The sequence below is a fragment of the Lithobates pipiens genome, unplaced genomic scaffold, assembly GCF_037356315.1.
Source record: "Lithobates pipiens isolate NorthernLeopardFrog02 unplaced genomic scaffold, aLitPip1_a1.2 Scaffold_13, whole genome shotgun sequence".
Taxonomy (NCBI): domain Eukaryota; kingdom Metazoa; phylum Chordata; class Amphibia; order Anura; family Ranidae; genus Lithobates; species Lithobates pipiens.
This window is the reverse complement of record NW_027507718.1, coordinates 337,967,763-337,981,895: the sequence shown is the minus strand read 5'-3', so window position 1 is coordinate 337,981,895 and position 14,133 is coordinate 337,967,763. Positions and strand designations below refer to the sequence as shown.

At 38.5% G+C, this 14,133-nt stretch overlaps 1 protein-coding gene across 3 annotated transcripts in view; it reads left to right on the top strand.

The window, feature by feature from the left end:
- Positions 1 to 7,859, top strand: part of LRBA (LPS responsive beige-like anchor protein) — a 939,113-nt gene extending 931,254 nt beyond the window's left edge. For all 3 annotated transcript variants that reach the window (XM_077477021.1, XM_077477022.1, XM_077477024.1), the window contains 2 exons: positions 3,186 to 3,337; positions 5,504 to 7,859. In XM_077477021.1, coding sequence (XP_077333147.1) covers positions 3,186 to 3,337; positions 5,504 to 5,594 — 243 coding nt within the window. In that variant the 3' untranslated portion in view covers positions 5,595 to 7,859. The remainder of the gene's footprint in view (positions 1 to 3,185; positions 3,338 to 5,503) is intronic.
- The last annotated feature ends 6,274 nt before the right edge of the window (positions 7,860 to 14,133 follow it).

Here is a 14,133-nt window from a genome sequence, read left to right as displayed (position 1 = left end):
TACCCAAAAAAATTTTTTTGTTTTTTACCAAAAATATGTAGAATACATATTGGCCTAAACTGATGAGGACATTGTTTTTTTTTTTTTGTTTGTTTTTTTTTTTTAATTTGGGGATATTATAGTTAAAAGTAAAAAATATTGTGTTTTTGTTTTCAAAAATTGGCGGTCTTTTTTTGTTTATAGCACAAAAAATAAAAACCGCAGAGGTTATCGAATACCACCAAAAGAAAGTTCTATTTGTGGGGGAAAAAAAAGACATCAATTTTGTTTGGGTACAGCATCACATGACAGCGCAACTGTCAGTTAAAGCAACGCAGTGCCGTATCGCAAAATATGGCCTGGTCATTAAGGGAGTAAATCCTTCTGGGGCTGAAGTGATTCATGTATTATTGGATAGAGCCAAATTAATTTTCCAGGATTTGTTTTGTTAGGATTATATCTCTTTTGTCTACAGATCTTACAAGGTGATGGCAACAGGAAAATTAGAACATTTCTTATTTAAACGCTTGCGGACCACCTCACGTACTGCGTCAGATCGAGCGCTCACTGCTTAATCTGATACTTCTGGGTCTGGGACACGTGCGTGCGCCACCTGTGACCCACTCTCACTGTGAATGGACACAGTGGGAGCCAATCAGGGGGTCCAGAGGGCTTAGTGTTGGGCGGGACACACCAATCGTTCAGGACACAAGCAAAACGGTAGTCTGCCTATGTACACAAGGCAGATTCTTTCTGTCAGAGAAGAAGGTACTGATCCTGTGTTTCTGCTAAGCAGGAACACTGATCTTTGCCTTCCCCTAGTTAAAGCACCTCCCCCACAGTTAGTAAGCGAGCACAACTTGGGCATGCATTTAACCCTTTGATCGCCCATGATGTTAATACTTTCCCAGACAGTGTCATTAGTACAGTGACTGTGCATATTTTTAGCACTGATCTGTCTGATTTGTCCGCTGCAATACCACAGTTCCGCTATAAGTCGCTGATCGCCGCCATTACTAGTAAAAAAAAAAATCCCCATATTATAGACACGATAACTTTTACGCAAACCAATCAATATACCCTTATTGGGATTTTTTTTTTTACCAAAAACATGTAGCAGAATACATATTGGCCTAAATTAATAAAACTTTTTTAAAAAAAAACTTTTATTAGATGTGTTATATAGCAGAAAGTAAAAATTATTGTGTTTTTTCAAAATTGTTGGCTTTTTTTTAGTTTATAGCACAAAAAATAAGACCCAAAGAGGTGATCAAATACCACGAAAAGCTCTATTTGTGGGGAGAAAAAAGAACAAAAATTGCATTTGGGTACAGTGTTGCACAACTACGCAATTGTCAGTTACCAGTGCCGTATTGCAAAAAATGGCCTGGTCATGAAAGGGGTAAATCTTCCAGAGCTGAAGTAATTAATAAAATAGGTAATCCAATAAATTTTAAAAACCTAAAAGAACAAGATAGGTAATATATTATAAACAACCATCTATGAAATTTTCTGGGAACATTCCAGATGTTTTTTTTTTTCTTCTTTATTTTCCTGTTTGTTTTTTTCCCCACTGTACTTGGGTCCAGTGCGTTTTTGATGCATTTTACAGTGTTCCAGTGCAGGAAAAATGTAGCATGTTCTATTTTTTTTTCTGAAACTGAAAAGCCCTGCACTAGTGTAAACTGTCTTTGCAAACCATATATTCTGCTTTCCATGTGTTTTGATGCAAAAAAAATAAACGCATTTGACTGCATGTGGTGTGAACTGGCCTTTAAAGTGTTTTTAAAGTAATTTTCTTTTAACGAAAAAAAAAAAACATGTGTTACCTGCTCTGTGCAATTGGTTTGCATAGGGCACTCCTGGCTCCTCCTCTTCACCCAAGCTCCATTGCCTGCGTTCATCGACACAGACAGCAGGGCACAGCCCCACTGCTGTGGATCTGGCCTGTGAGGGGGGACAGAGCAGAAAGAGCTGCTTCTCTTGTGCACATCGCTGGATATAGATGCTTTTTTACCCTCATGCATAGAATCTATGCGGGTAAAAAAGTCAGCTCTTAGAAACACTTTAAGTGAATATGATGGGAATGGGTGTAACGGACACTAACTGCAATTGTATAGGGTATGCCAAGCTAGCAGTCCTGTTGTTGGCAGCATCTCTCCGGGAAAATGATCATTAGGGAGAGTGCACTCCTCTGCTCCTATAATATCACTACCTCAGTGTCGAGGACAATTTTAAAATGTTTGACCCAGTAAGGGAGCAGCTCTGATCAAGTATCTTGCTGTTTAGGCTAGTGAGGAAGAAATATCATAGAAGCAAAAGAGTGATTTCTCAGCTACTGTGTTGCTGGTGAGCTTTCACTAGTACCCAGATCATGAGTGTGATTAATTTGCTTTGGTATTTCACAACAAGGGGAAAACTCTATTTTGCCAGGAAGCTGACACTCGCAAAGCAATCATCATCATCTCTTACTACATAAAGGTCTGTATGGATAGGCAAATGCAGCATGTTTTCCAGTGCATTCCTCTTGCTTTTGACATCATTTTGAGACTCTATTTAGATATTTTTTAAAGTTAATTGAATGGTGCATTCAACCTCTTTCTAAGCTACATCTGCCTGTTCCAAGTTCATTTTCCATTCTAATTGATTTGTATGGGGAGAAAAGCAGTTCATCAATAGACACTTAGCGGTAGCGTCACTCAACCTACTATTCAAAAACAGTTTTTTTTTTTGTTTTGTTAGTGCAGATAAATGTCCACAGATTGTGAAGAAATTATGATGTTTGTTTTGAACTTTAAACCACCTTCCTCACCCATAACTACGACATATAAGATACAGTAGTTAGCTCAGATATCTGACCAAAAATTCTAACCGAGGAGTTTTATGTGCATATGGTCAATGGTCCACAGTCCTCTAGTGTAATCCCAGCTGGAATAGGCAACCAGAAGACCCATCAAAGCAAGAGTTCCTGTACAGTTGAGGCGGAATTTGCGTGAGCAATGGCTAATTAAATAAAGTGATAATTCTCGATGTCTGACTTCTAATTCACTTTAAAACATGAAAGGAACTTTTCTATCATCACTAGGTTTCAAAATGTTGATTTTATTAAAAGCTTGTATTATTAGTGGTATATCTGTGTATAATATAAACTAATGTGTGTTTATTTGCATTTCCCTGGGTAAATCATATTTTGTTACATCTTCTAGGCAATCCTGTTGAGTCGTGATGGACAGTACCTTCTCACAGGAGGGGACAGTGGAGTTCTCATGGTATGGCAAGTGTGTGACATGAAGCAACTATTTGCTTATCCAGGCTGTGATGCTGGCATCCGATCCATGGCCCTGTCCTATGACCAAAGGTAAAAATTACAAGTGTGATTGTCTATATCATTTATTACATAAAGAATGTCTTCACCTGGCAGCTCAGGTGATGACATTCTTTTTAACAGAGACCCTAGAGAATAAAATGGTGATCACTGCAATATTTTATGTCACACAGTATTTGCACAGTGGTCTTTTCAAATGCAATTTTTTTGAAAGAAATGCAAATTTTTTATAAAAAAGAAAAAAAAACAGTAAAGTTAGCCTAATTTTATTTTTTTATATGAAAGATGTTATGCCGAGTAAATAGATAATGAACATGTCATACTTTAAAATTGTGCACGCTCGTGGAATGGCAACAAACTACAGTACTTAAAAATCTCCATAGGTGACGTTTTAAAAAGTTTTACAAGTTACCTGTTTAGAGTTATAGAGGAGGTGCTAGAATTATTGCTCTCACTCTAACAATGGCAAACCTCACGTGTGCTTTGAACACTGTTTACATATGTGAACGCGACTTAGGTATGCATCTGCTGCTGCATGCAAGCAAGGAGGGACAGGGCACTTTTTTTATTTATTTTTTTCTTATTTATTTTACTTTTTAATTTTTTACATTGTCCCTTTCATTTATTAATTTTGATTACTTTTTTTCCTATTACAAGGAATGTAAACATCCCTTGTAATAGGAATAGGGCATGACAGGTCCTCTTTATTGAGAGTTCTGGGGTCAAAAAGACCCCAGATCTTATTGACCTTTTAAAAGCAAAAAAACAAAAAAAATTTGAATTTTTTTCCCTTTAACAAAAAATAAATCAATCCTTTAAGGCCGTGAGGCAGAAGTAACGTTAAACATTGGCACAGTCTTCCAAGGGCATAGAGTCGAGTAGGAGCCATCTTGCCCTCACTCAACTTCCTGCCGATCACTACAGCAGACCGGATTGTTTACACCTTTTGATCTTTCCGGTAAGCGGGGAAACATCCAGAAAGCGGGGGGGGTGCAGCTATCTATCACAGTAATGACGTAAATGTACTGTGGGCAGTCGTCAAGCAGTTAAACATTTGATCTTATCAGATTATTTGGTATACAGTAGGCTCTCAAATCCTTTACTGGGATATATGCATAAGAAAATAAGATTGCAATGTGTTCATAAAGAAACTAGAAGAGTAAGGCAGGAGTAAAGAAATGTCCCACACGCCGCTTGAGTGCTTTCGTCATATACCTCTTCCTCCCAGTCTGAATATAGATATCAAATATTCTAACCGCTCCCAACAAAAAACAAGGCAATACTTGTTTGGTTGCTGAATATCAACTCATTTATTTGAGTTGACACACAAATATATATACACCAGGATGACAATACAAACTGTAACCAGAAACCTAATTAACATAGCTAGTTATCTAATCATTTATCCAGGGTAGGCAACTCTCAATCGCAATTAACACATCCCCCAATAGTTTTCTAGGAGGTGTGTTAATGAGCACAATAAACTATTGGGTGAAAGACCCGGGCTTTCCAGATCTCATTAATCAGCATTCCTTTCACATACACATCTGTCCATTGAGTCCCAAGCATGCAGAGACCATCATGGGCTCCTTAATAATGTCCTTTGGCATTACATATCTTCCTAAATGCTTGTAGCTCCCTCAAATGCCAGGGCCCATAGTCGGTAATCAAGAGGCTAGCATTCAGTCCCCTCCAAAAGCCTCTGTCACAGCAGGTCATACACTGTTCAAATTCCTGCTTAATTAGCTGAGATTTGAACTGTGAATGGACAGGCTGAATGTACCAAGTTGATTGATCAACTTGGGTACAACCAGCCTCTGGGTACAACCAGCCTGCCGGATTTTCTTGCAATTTTCGCTAACGGCTGCTATAGCCACCAATAATAATCAATGTCTTCTCCAAGTGAGGATGGCTTCCCCCACTCTCCCTGCCCCCCCACTGGGAAAAGACAATGGCCAGCAGGATGGAATCCCGCATCAACACTGCAACACCCGTGGTTGCAGGAACAAAATTTGCTCAGTGTATGGCTGGCCTAAATTATGTTGTAGTCAAATCTATTTACTGGAAAAGCAGAAGAGTATTTTAAACCAAGTGGAATTTGATAGTGATAATAGCCAGTTATTTTTTATCTGCTGAGATATGATTTCTTAAAATGTTTTATTCTGTTTAAATACCTTTTGTGTTTTCAATCTATTTTAGGTGCATTATTACTGGCATGGCATCTGGAAGCATTGTACTATTCTACAATGACTTTAACCGCTGGCACCATGAATATCAGACAAGATACTGATACCAGGGAAGATAGCGAATTGATGCACTGATACATCTCCCTTCCTGCAGGCTGTCCCAGCCATCTGCCACTGCATAGGTCCTTATAAATGGCTCTATTACATCTGAATGTAATTTCAATGAAATTCAAATCTGCAAACTATTTTTAGAGTTAATTGCTATTTTTGTAGACCTTGCTTTTTTTGTGGTGATGAAAAACAAGCAGAAGCGTAAAGGCTGCTGGAGTTCTGTAGTAAAACAAATATATATAAATAAATATATATTTTTAGTCCTAAGGAGAAGTTTATTTTCATCTGTGTATTTGGGAAACAAGTTTCAAATGGTGACTGAATAATACCAGCTGGCTGTATTGCCAGCCAGGCTTAGCATTTTTCTGATTTTGATTTTAACTAAGTGGATGAGGGTTTTTTCAAGGGCATTTTAAACTGCTACCTTTCTTATATTTTATGCCATTCTACAGTACTTTTCTCTTTGTTTTCTAATGATTGTAATATCAAAGCACTGAAATATTGTCAAGTGACTTGTAAAAACTATAGTTTATAATCATTTAACGGAACTGATACATTATGAAGTAATTTATACATTTGGGTGCCCAAGCTGTTTTAGGAAAACATTAGAAATTCTTCTGATAAAATTATTATTTCATTATTGTGAACAGGAAATGTGATCCTCTACATAAATAGCAGAACATCCGTACAAAATAATGGTCCTTAAAGCATTCCCTGGGATGCGGCTGCTCACTTAGTTTAGAGGTGTCTTAAAGTTGGGGTAGTCATCAAAACTCTGCTGCACGTTCCCCCCTGTGCTGCTTATTTGGTTGAATTATGGCATGCATCCAAGTGCCTTAGTACTGCTGGGGTCTGACATATTGTTGGTTACCAGCCAATCAAATTGCATAGTAGGAGCATGTGCAGTTCATTCAGCCTCCTTTTTTCCTTGAGGCAGCTTGTTATGACTAATCACTTGGAAGGCTTTTGATGACCGACTTAAATTTAACAAACTCCACTGAAATTTTCAGAGAGGCCAATGGAAATAAAGTAGGGTACATTCTTTTGGGGAACGGACAGCTAACATTTATTATGCAGAAAATTTGAATTAATACTTATAAGCCTCATTTAAAAAATATAATGCAAAATTAGAGCAGAGATGTTACTTATAGTGACTAATCAGTTACCTGTTATATTTGCTGGCAAGTAAGAATACTTAGCAAACTGGTTTCTTTTGTTGGCACCACCAGTTTTACATTGCTCTGATTTTTCCAGTTCTCCCTTAAAGTAACTCAATAAAGTAGAAATTGGTATAATACATTTTAAAAAAAATAAATAAAAAAAAGTGGTCATGAGACAAACTTGAAGGCTACCACTGCGTACCTCCTCTTCTGAAAATGCTTGTTACTTGACCTATAAAATGTATGCAGCCTTTCTGCATACTAGTTCTAGCAAGGACTCATGGGACCACCATAACTGCCAGCTAACTAGCGGGTATCATGACAGATCAATTTAACAAGCCTAGAGCCAGTGTATGATTCAGCCTCTGCATTTTAGAGTTGGTAATTTAATAAAAGTTTCCCAAAGAAAAGCCTTCATTTTTTAATTCTGGTTTATGGCTTTTGTGTTCACTTGACACTGTCTAGTGAGATCAATCCAAGAAGTCGGTGGAGCTGATGTTGCATCACTTGTAGAGGTATTTCTTTACATTTGTATTTGACGTTGATATATATCAGTGCATACAAGGCATCCTAAAATGTTTGACAGGTGACATGCATTTTTCCTATGTTATAGGTTGTATATCCAAGGACCACAGTCATATTTTACTCTGTTGTCTAAATTTTCTAGATCAGTCAGTCCAGATTACTATTTCCTGCTAGTTCTAGAACCAAATCATGTTTATAAAATAGTTTGTAAACCCTGTTTGGCATAATACACCTGAACAGGTCTAAAGTAATAATGTAAACTAAAAAAAAAATGTTGTTACCTAGTCTTACTTTTCTACAAGATTGCTGTGGAGAATTCTGTGAAGCTATATTTGTGAAGAAAAAAAAAAATACTGTATTGTTTCAAAAGTCTGTATTGCATAAAGATTTGTTTGTAATTTGTGATCTGTCTGTGGGCTGCACCCACTTTCCTATGTTTCCAGACCCAGGATTTGTCTCTTTACTAGTACAGCTCACCGTTTTGTATTCATTGAGTGACAATCTTTCATTAGCTCAAGTGTGGGATGAAGTAAGTTTGAATGGAAAAAATAAAACACGATTTGTAATTCAAAATCTAAATTGTATGTTTTTTTTTTTTCTTAACTGGTACCTGTGTTTGAAGGTTGTCCTAAAACCACTTTTTGTTAGAGTTTTACTATTTAAAGTGCAAGTAATGTTGGAATCTTTAAAGCTTGTGTAAAACTCCTGGTCTATTCATATCTGCATTTCTGTGTGTTGGTGGGACAGACCGTGTTCACACAAGATTTATTGCAATCTGTCTCACATCCCAGTCTGTAGCACCAATGTTCCTATGTGAATTGTGAGTAAAACCAGTCATTGCATATTGTCAGTTTAACCTTATCCACTGATTGACCCAGTGGTTATGGTGGTTATTGCTGGCCTGTGCAGGTACTGGGAAGTTTTATTTTTCTCTAACGTTTACTGATTATATCAGAAAACCTAAGGTCAGACCTAAGATGAAAACCTCTCCCAATCTGCGCCACCCCGGCTATTCATTGGTTATATTTTTCTGGGGGGGCATCAACTTCTATTGCAGTATAACAGTATATATGTGTCAGTACTTACTATAGGGAATAATATCATGCCCCTCTCCTTGTACTGGGCAGAAAACAACCATAGTTTTGGTTTATGGTTGCTGCGATGTTGCTGTAGGGTAAGGTGACTTCTACAAGGTGGTAGAGGCAGTGCCAGCGAGGGATAGTATTCAAGTGAGTTCTTCTGACTCTGTGTTAATATTAATTTTATTTAGATGTGGGGGGCTGTTTCATCTCTCTCTATAATAAAAGCTAGTTGTCCTGCCAAGTAGCTATAATCTAAAATATAAGCCTAATGGTGATTTTCAGTTTCCTTTCAATATGCTAATCATTTTACTTTTTTGTATTTTAAACGCTGAATCAGAAAGTCATATTTAAACCTCATAATACCATAAGGCCTGGTTCACACCTATGCAGGTTACAGTTTGCATATTCCAGGTGCATTTTGCGTTTTTTAATGCACCTTTTTTGATCTATTGAAGTCTATGGAACCAAAAACCAGAATAAAGTCCCTGTCCCTTTCCATAAAATGCATAGAAGTGAATGTGACCCATAGGAAATTATGTTAAATGGACTGTAGTGTGTTTCTGCCAAACTGAAAAAGCACTAAAAAATGCATAGGTGTAAACCAGGCTTAAGCATTACAGTGCCTTAGGCTGGATTTACACCTATGCATTTTTAGTGCATTTTGCAGATTTGCTCTACTGAAAGTGTTCCATAGGAAACTTTGTTAAGCTGGTTGTAGTGCAAATCTGCAAAATGCAAAAAGCACTAAAAATGCATAGGTGTGAATCCAGCCTTAAAAGTATTCATACCCTTTACAATTTTCCACATTTTGTCATGTTACAACCAAAAACGTAAATGTATATTATTGGTACTAACACAAAGAGGCACATAATTGTGAAGTAGAAGGAAAATGATAAATGGTTTTCAATTTTTTTTACAAATAAATATCTGAAAAGTGTGGCGTGCATTTGTTGTATTCAGCCCCCTTTACTCTGATTCCCTTAACTAAGATCTAGTGGAACCAATTGTCTTCAGAAGTCACCTAATTAGTAATTAGAGTCCACCTGTGTGTAATTTAATCTCAGTATAAATACAGCTGTTTTGTGAAACCCTCAGAGGTTTGTTAGAGAGCCTTAGTGAACAAACAGCATCATGAGGGCCAAGGAACACACCATACAGGTAAGGGATAAAGTTGTGAAGAAGTTTAAAGAAGGGTTATGTTATAAAAAAACACCCCAAGCTTTGAACATCTCACAGAGCACTCTTCAATCCATCATCCGTGGCACTGAAAACCTACCAAGACATGGCTCTCCACCTAAACTGACAGGTCAGGCAAGGGGAGCATTAATCAGAGAAGCAGCCAAGAATCCCATGGTAACTCTGGAGGAGCTGCAGAGATCCACAGCTCAGGTGGGAGAATCTGTCCACAAGACAACTATTAAGCCCCTTTCACATGGGTGGATAGAATTCCGCTTTTAGCTGTGGATAGATCAAGTTATCTACCGCAGCTAAATGCACACAATGCTTTCCTATGGCCCCATTTACACACTGCATTTAGCAACTGTTTCGTTACATGGGGTTTTGTGTGGTTAGAAAAAAATAATTTGACTGTGTCCAGGACTGATTTATTGCAGCTATCTGCACATAACTGCAGGTAATCACAGTGTATTATTTCTCCTGTGAATAGCAGCAGCAACAAGGAAAGAAAAACCAACAGGAAGCACATCAGAAATGGCAAGAATGTTCCAACGCAGCCACATGTAAACGCACATAAATGCAGCTAATCGCAATGTACAACTGCAAGTGATCACTGTGCCTGGAGTCTTGGAATTGGAACAGCTGCCCGTGTGAAAGAGGCCTTAGTCATGCACTCCGCAACTCTGGCCTTTTATGGAAGAGTGGCAAGAAGAAAGCCATTTTCTTAAAAAAAAAAAAGCCATAAGAAGTCCCGTTTGCACGTGAGAAGCCATGTGGGGGACAAAGCAAACGTGGAAGAAAGTGCTCTGGTCAGATTGAACATGACCTTTTTGGCCTAAAAGCAAAACAATGTGTGGCGGAAAACTAACACCGAATATCACCTTGAACACACATCCCCACTGTGAAACACGGTGGTGGCAGCATCATGTGTTTGGGATACTTTTCTTCAGGCAATCTTAGAAGAAAACCTGTTAGAGTCTGCAAAAGACTTGAGACTGGGGTGGAGGTTCACCTTCCAGCAGGACAATGACCCTAAACATACAGCAGGAGCTACAATGGAATGGTTTAGATCAAAGCATAGTCATGTGTTAGAATGGCCCAGTCAAAGTCTAGACCTAAATCCAATTGAGAATCTGTGACAAGACTTGAAAATTGTTGTTCAGATGCTCTCCATCCAATCTGACAGAGCTTGAGCTATTTTGCAAAGAAGAATGGGAAAAATGCCACTCTCTAGATTTGCAAAGCTGGTATTGCAGCGAAAGGTGGTTCTACTAAGTATTTGGGGGTGCTGAGTACAAATATACGCCTCACTTTCACATATTTATTTGTAAAAATTTTGAAAATCATTTTCCTTCCACTTCACAATTATGTGCCACTTTGTGTTGGCCTATCAAATAACATCCCAATAAAATACATTTACATTTTTGTAACATGACAAAGTGTGGAAAATTTCAAGGGGTAGGAATACTTTTTCAAGGCACTGTAAAACTGCAAAACTGAAACGTGTTGTCCACTACTGGTGAACACATTAATTTCATTGTTTTTTTTTTTTTTGTTGTTTTTTTCTTGTATTCAATAGAGCATCTTAGCATTGGGTGAAAACAAAAAATCCTTATGTAAACAAAATGATTCTGGACTTTTGGATTATGAAGAATTTAGCAATATCACTACATTTCATCCAGACAACCAAACTATCCTAATTCCAAAGTGTTGCTTCAATAGACTCTCTTTTTCTTTGTGACAGAGGTACACTCTTTACTTGGCCTGCCCTCCGTGCCTCAAATCTTTGCTGTAATGAAGAATTATACATTGAGAACCTTCACAGCATAAATGGTAGTCTTTTGGGCGGAGCCATAGTGTGCTGTGAGGGACACTGCAAGACGTGTGTCAGAAGAAAATTCAACCTGCATAGCTCTTCAAAGATCTGAGGCACATGTAGCAGGGCAAGTAAAACTGGGTATACAATAGTAGCTTTTCATTTGAAATTTTTTGTTTTAAAGTGGTAAGAAACACAAAAGCAAACATTCATTAGATATTGCAGCTTATCAATTTCCAGATGTGATGCTGCATTCAATTTCATTTTTAGACTCGATTTTCACCAGGTGATCCTGCCGGTAAATCTGTTGTTTTTCAAAAGAACAAGCTCCCTTGCAGATGTTGCAGTTGGATGAGAGGAACCATTTACCACTGACAGATTTTATTTATGTAAAATCTTTATCCCAGAAATACTTTTTTTTTGCTGTAACTGTTTATAAAATGTGAGCTGGAGTTTGGCTTTCATTTGTTAGTGTATCCAAATCTGCTAGTATAGCTAACATTCTCCTCCCCCAGATTAACAGTACTGCTGTCCAAAGGTGCCCATGTGCTCCTTCATCCAGAGTGGAGACACTGTAAAACAGGAGGTGTGTTACTGGGAAGATCAGCAGGTAAAAACAGGGAAAATGGACTTAAAATGAAAGCGAATACAGCTGCCACATCTAATGATTGGTAAGCTGCAATGTATTACATTTTGGGATTTGTGTTTAAAACCGCTTTAAGAACAGTGGGATCAAATCTAAATAGGTTTTCGACCACAGTTACGAGACAATTTGTAACAACGTATGTGGTTTTTCATTCGTCCATTCACCCAAAAATCAAATGTTAAAAGCAAAAAATTTCGAACTACTTTTGGAAACCGTTATTCAAGCTGTTGAATGTAATGAGAATATTTATTCCAATGTTACTGTTGAAAATGTACTAATGTATACCCAGATTTAGTATAGCACCCTGGATTTTACAAGAGTTTTTGTTGGATCATACAGTAGTCACTTAAAGGCTTCTTTTTGTTTTTCTACAATGGAAAACATACCCACGCTCAATGGCCAAATATCCTATACAGTATTAAAACCAATACATCAAACTGAAACATTGTGCCTCATTGCCACATTCCTCTCGACATTCAGCCATTTCCACCCACTTCACCCCTGCTGACCTCACCACCCTCAAGGATATTCCGCTTTTCACACCCCCCAAATGACATACAGCCCTTTTAGACCACCTCATCCCCACTGACATCAAGTCCTCTCTGCCTACCTAATCTCCACTGCCATTCAGCCCTTCCCACCCACTTCACCCCTGCTGGCAAACAGCACTCTACACCCACTTAACACTTGGCACCATGAGCCTTCCCCACTTATTTCACGCACACTAACATACAGCCTTTCCCAGGCATCTCAAACCCACTCACAGTTGTTGAAGATGGACAATAGGGAGCAGCTGGAGAAAACAGTGATGACAGCAGCTAGGAAGAGCTGGTGGGAGTTGCACTGTGATAAGAGGGAGCACTGCTGTATTTCTCACCGCTCCCTGGGACTCTTACGTAGGCCCCCAAGCCAAGCTAAAAGATATTGGTAAATGTGTAGAAACAGAACGAAACTCTGGATAGCCGCACTCCGGATTGTGTAAAAATTAGATGCCTTTATTTCTTCAAAATGCAAGTGCAAAACTTCATTGAACAAAACGTCACAGCAAAAAGGGAACAAAAAAGGATTTTTGAATAAAATAGCTAACGCGTTTCACGCTACAAACAGCGCTTACTCAAAGCTATGAGTAAGCGCTGTTTGTAGCGTGAAACGCGTTAGCTATTTTATTCAAAAATACTTTTTTGTTCCCTTTTTGCTGTGACGTTTTGTTCAATGAAGTTTTGCACTTGCATTTTGAAGAAATAAAGGCATCTAATTTTTACACAATCCGGAGTGCGGCTATCCAGAGTTTCGTTCTGTTTCTACACATTTGGCTTATGCAATCAGCCTGCACCTGGAACCCCATTTGGAGAGCTAGCAGCCTGTCAGTGGTTTTGATTTGGAGCGGTGACATCTTTGTTTGTTTAAAAGATATTGGTGTTTCAGTGTGGTGGAGCTCAACACTCCAGTAACATTCCTTACAGCAGGACAGAAAGGTGTCTGGAGAGGTCTGCAGGGAGACCTGACTACCACCAGAGCATCATAATCTTACAGCCAATCCTGTATTGTCTAACATTCCATCAACTGCCAGCCCCTAGAACAGCAAGGATCAATCCAGTTCATTGGCTGCCTCATTGCCAAGCCATAGTTTAAGCAAATAAAAACATGCCAGATGGGCATTTTTACATTGTCATGGGAAAATATTCATCAGACCCCCTATTCACACTGCATCCTTCCCTGGCCATCTCACCCCATGCTCGCAGAGTTTGCCTCCCCAGCTGTCTCACTATTCACTGTACATCCTCTTTGCATCCAGCATTATTCCTCTGGTCACATTACATCCCTCCTTGAATCCAACGTTAATGCTATGCTGTTAGTACATGCCTCCCTGCATCCGCCATTAACTCATAATGATCATAAACACCTCTTTTGCTGCACAAGTGAAAACAGTGGCTCTGTTCAGCAGGAGCACACCACCTTCACACTTCTGTCAACTGTGACAATCGCCTCCAGTACATAAGTGTGCCCTTTATACAAAGTAAAGGGCCCTCTGGAGAAATTATGTTCATTCCTTTCTCTCAACTAAGCTATAATGATTAATAAATAAATAAAGTCGCGCTATGGAAAAATCAAATCTCCTAAGTGATA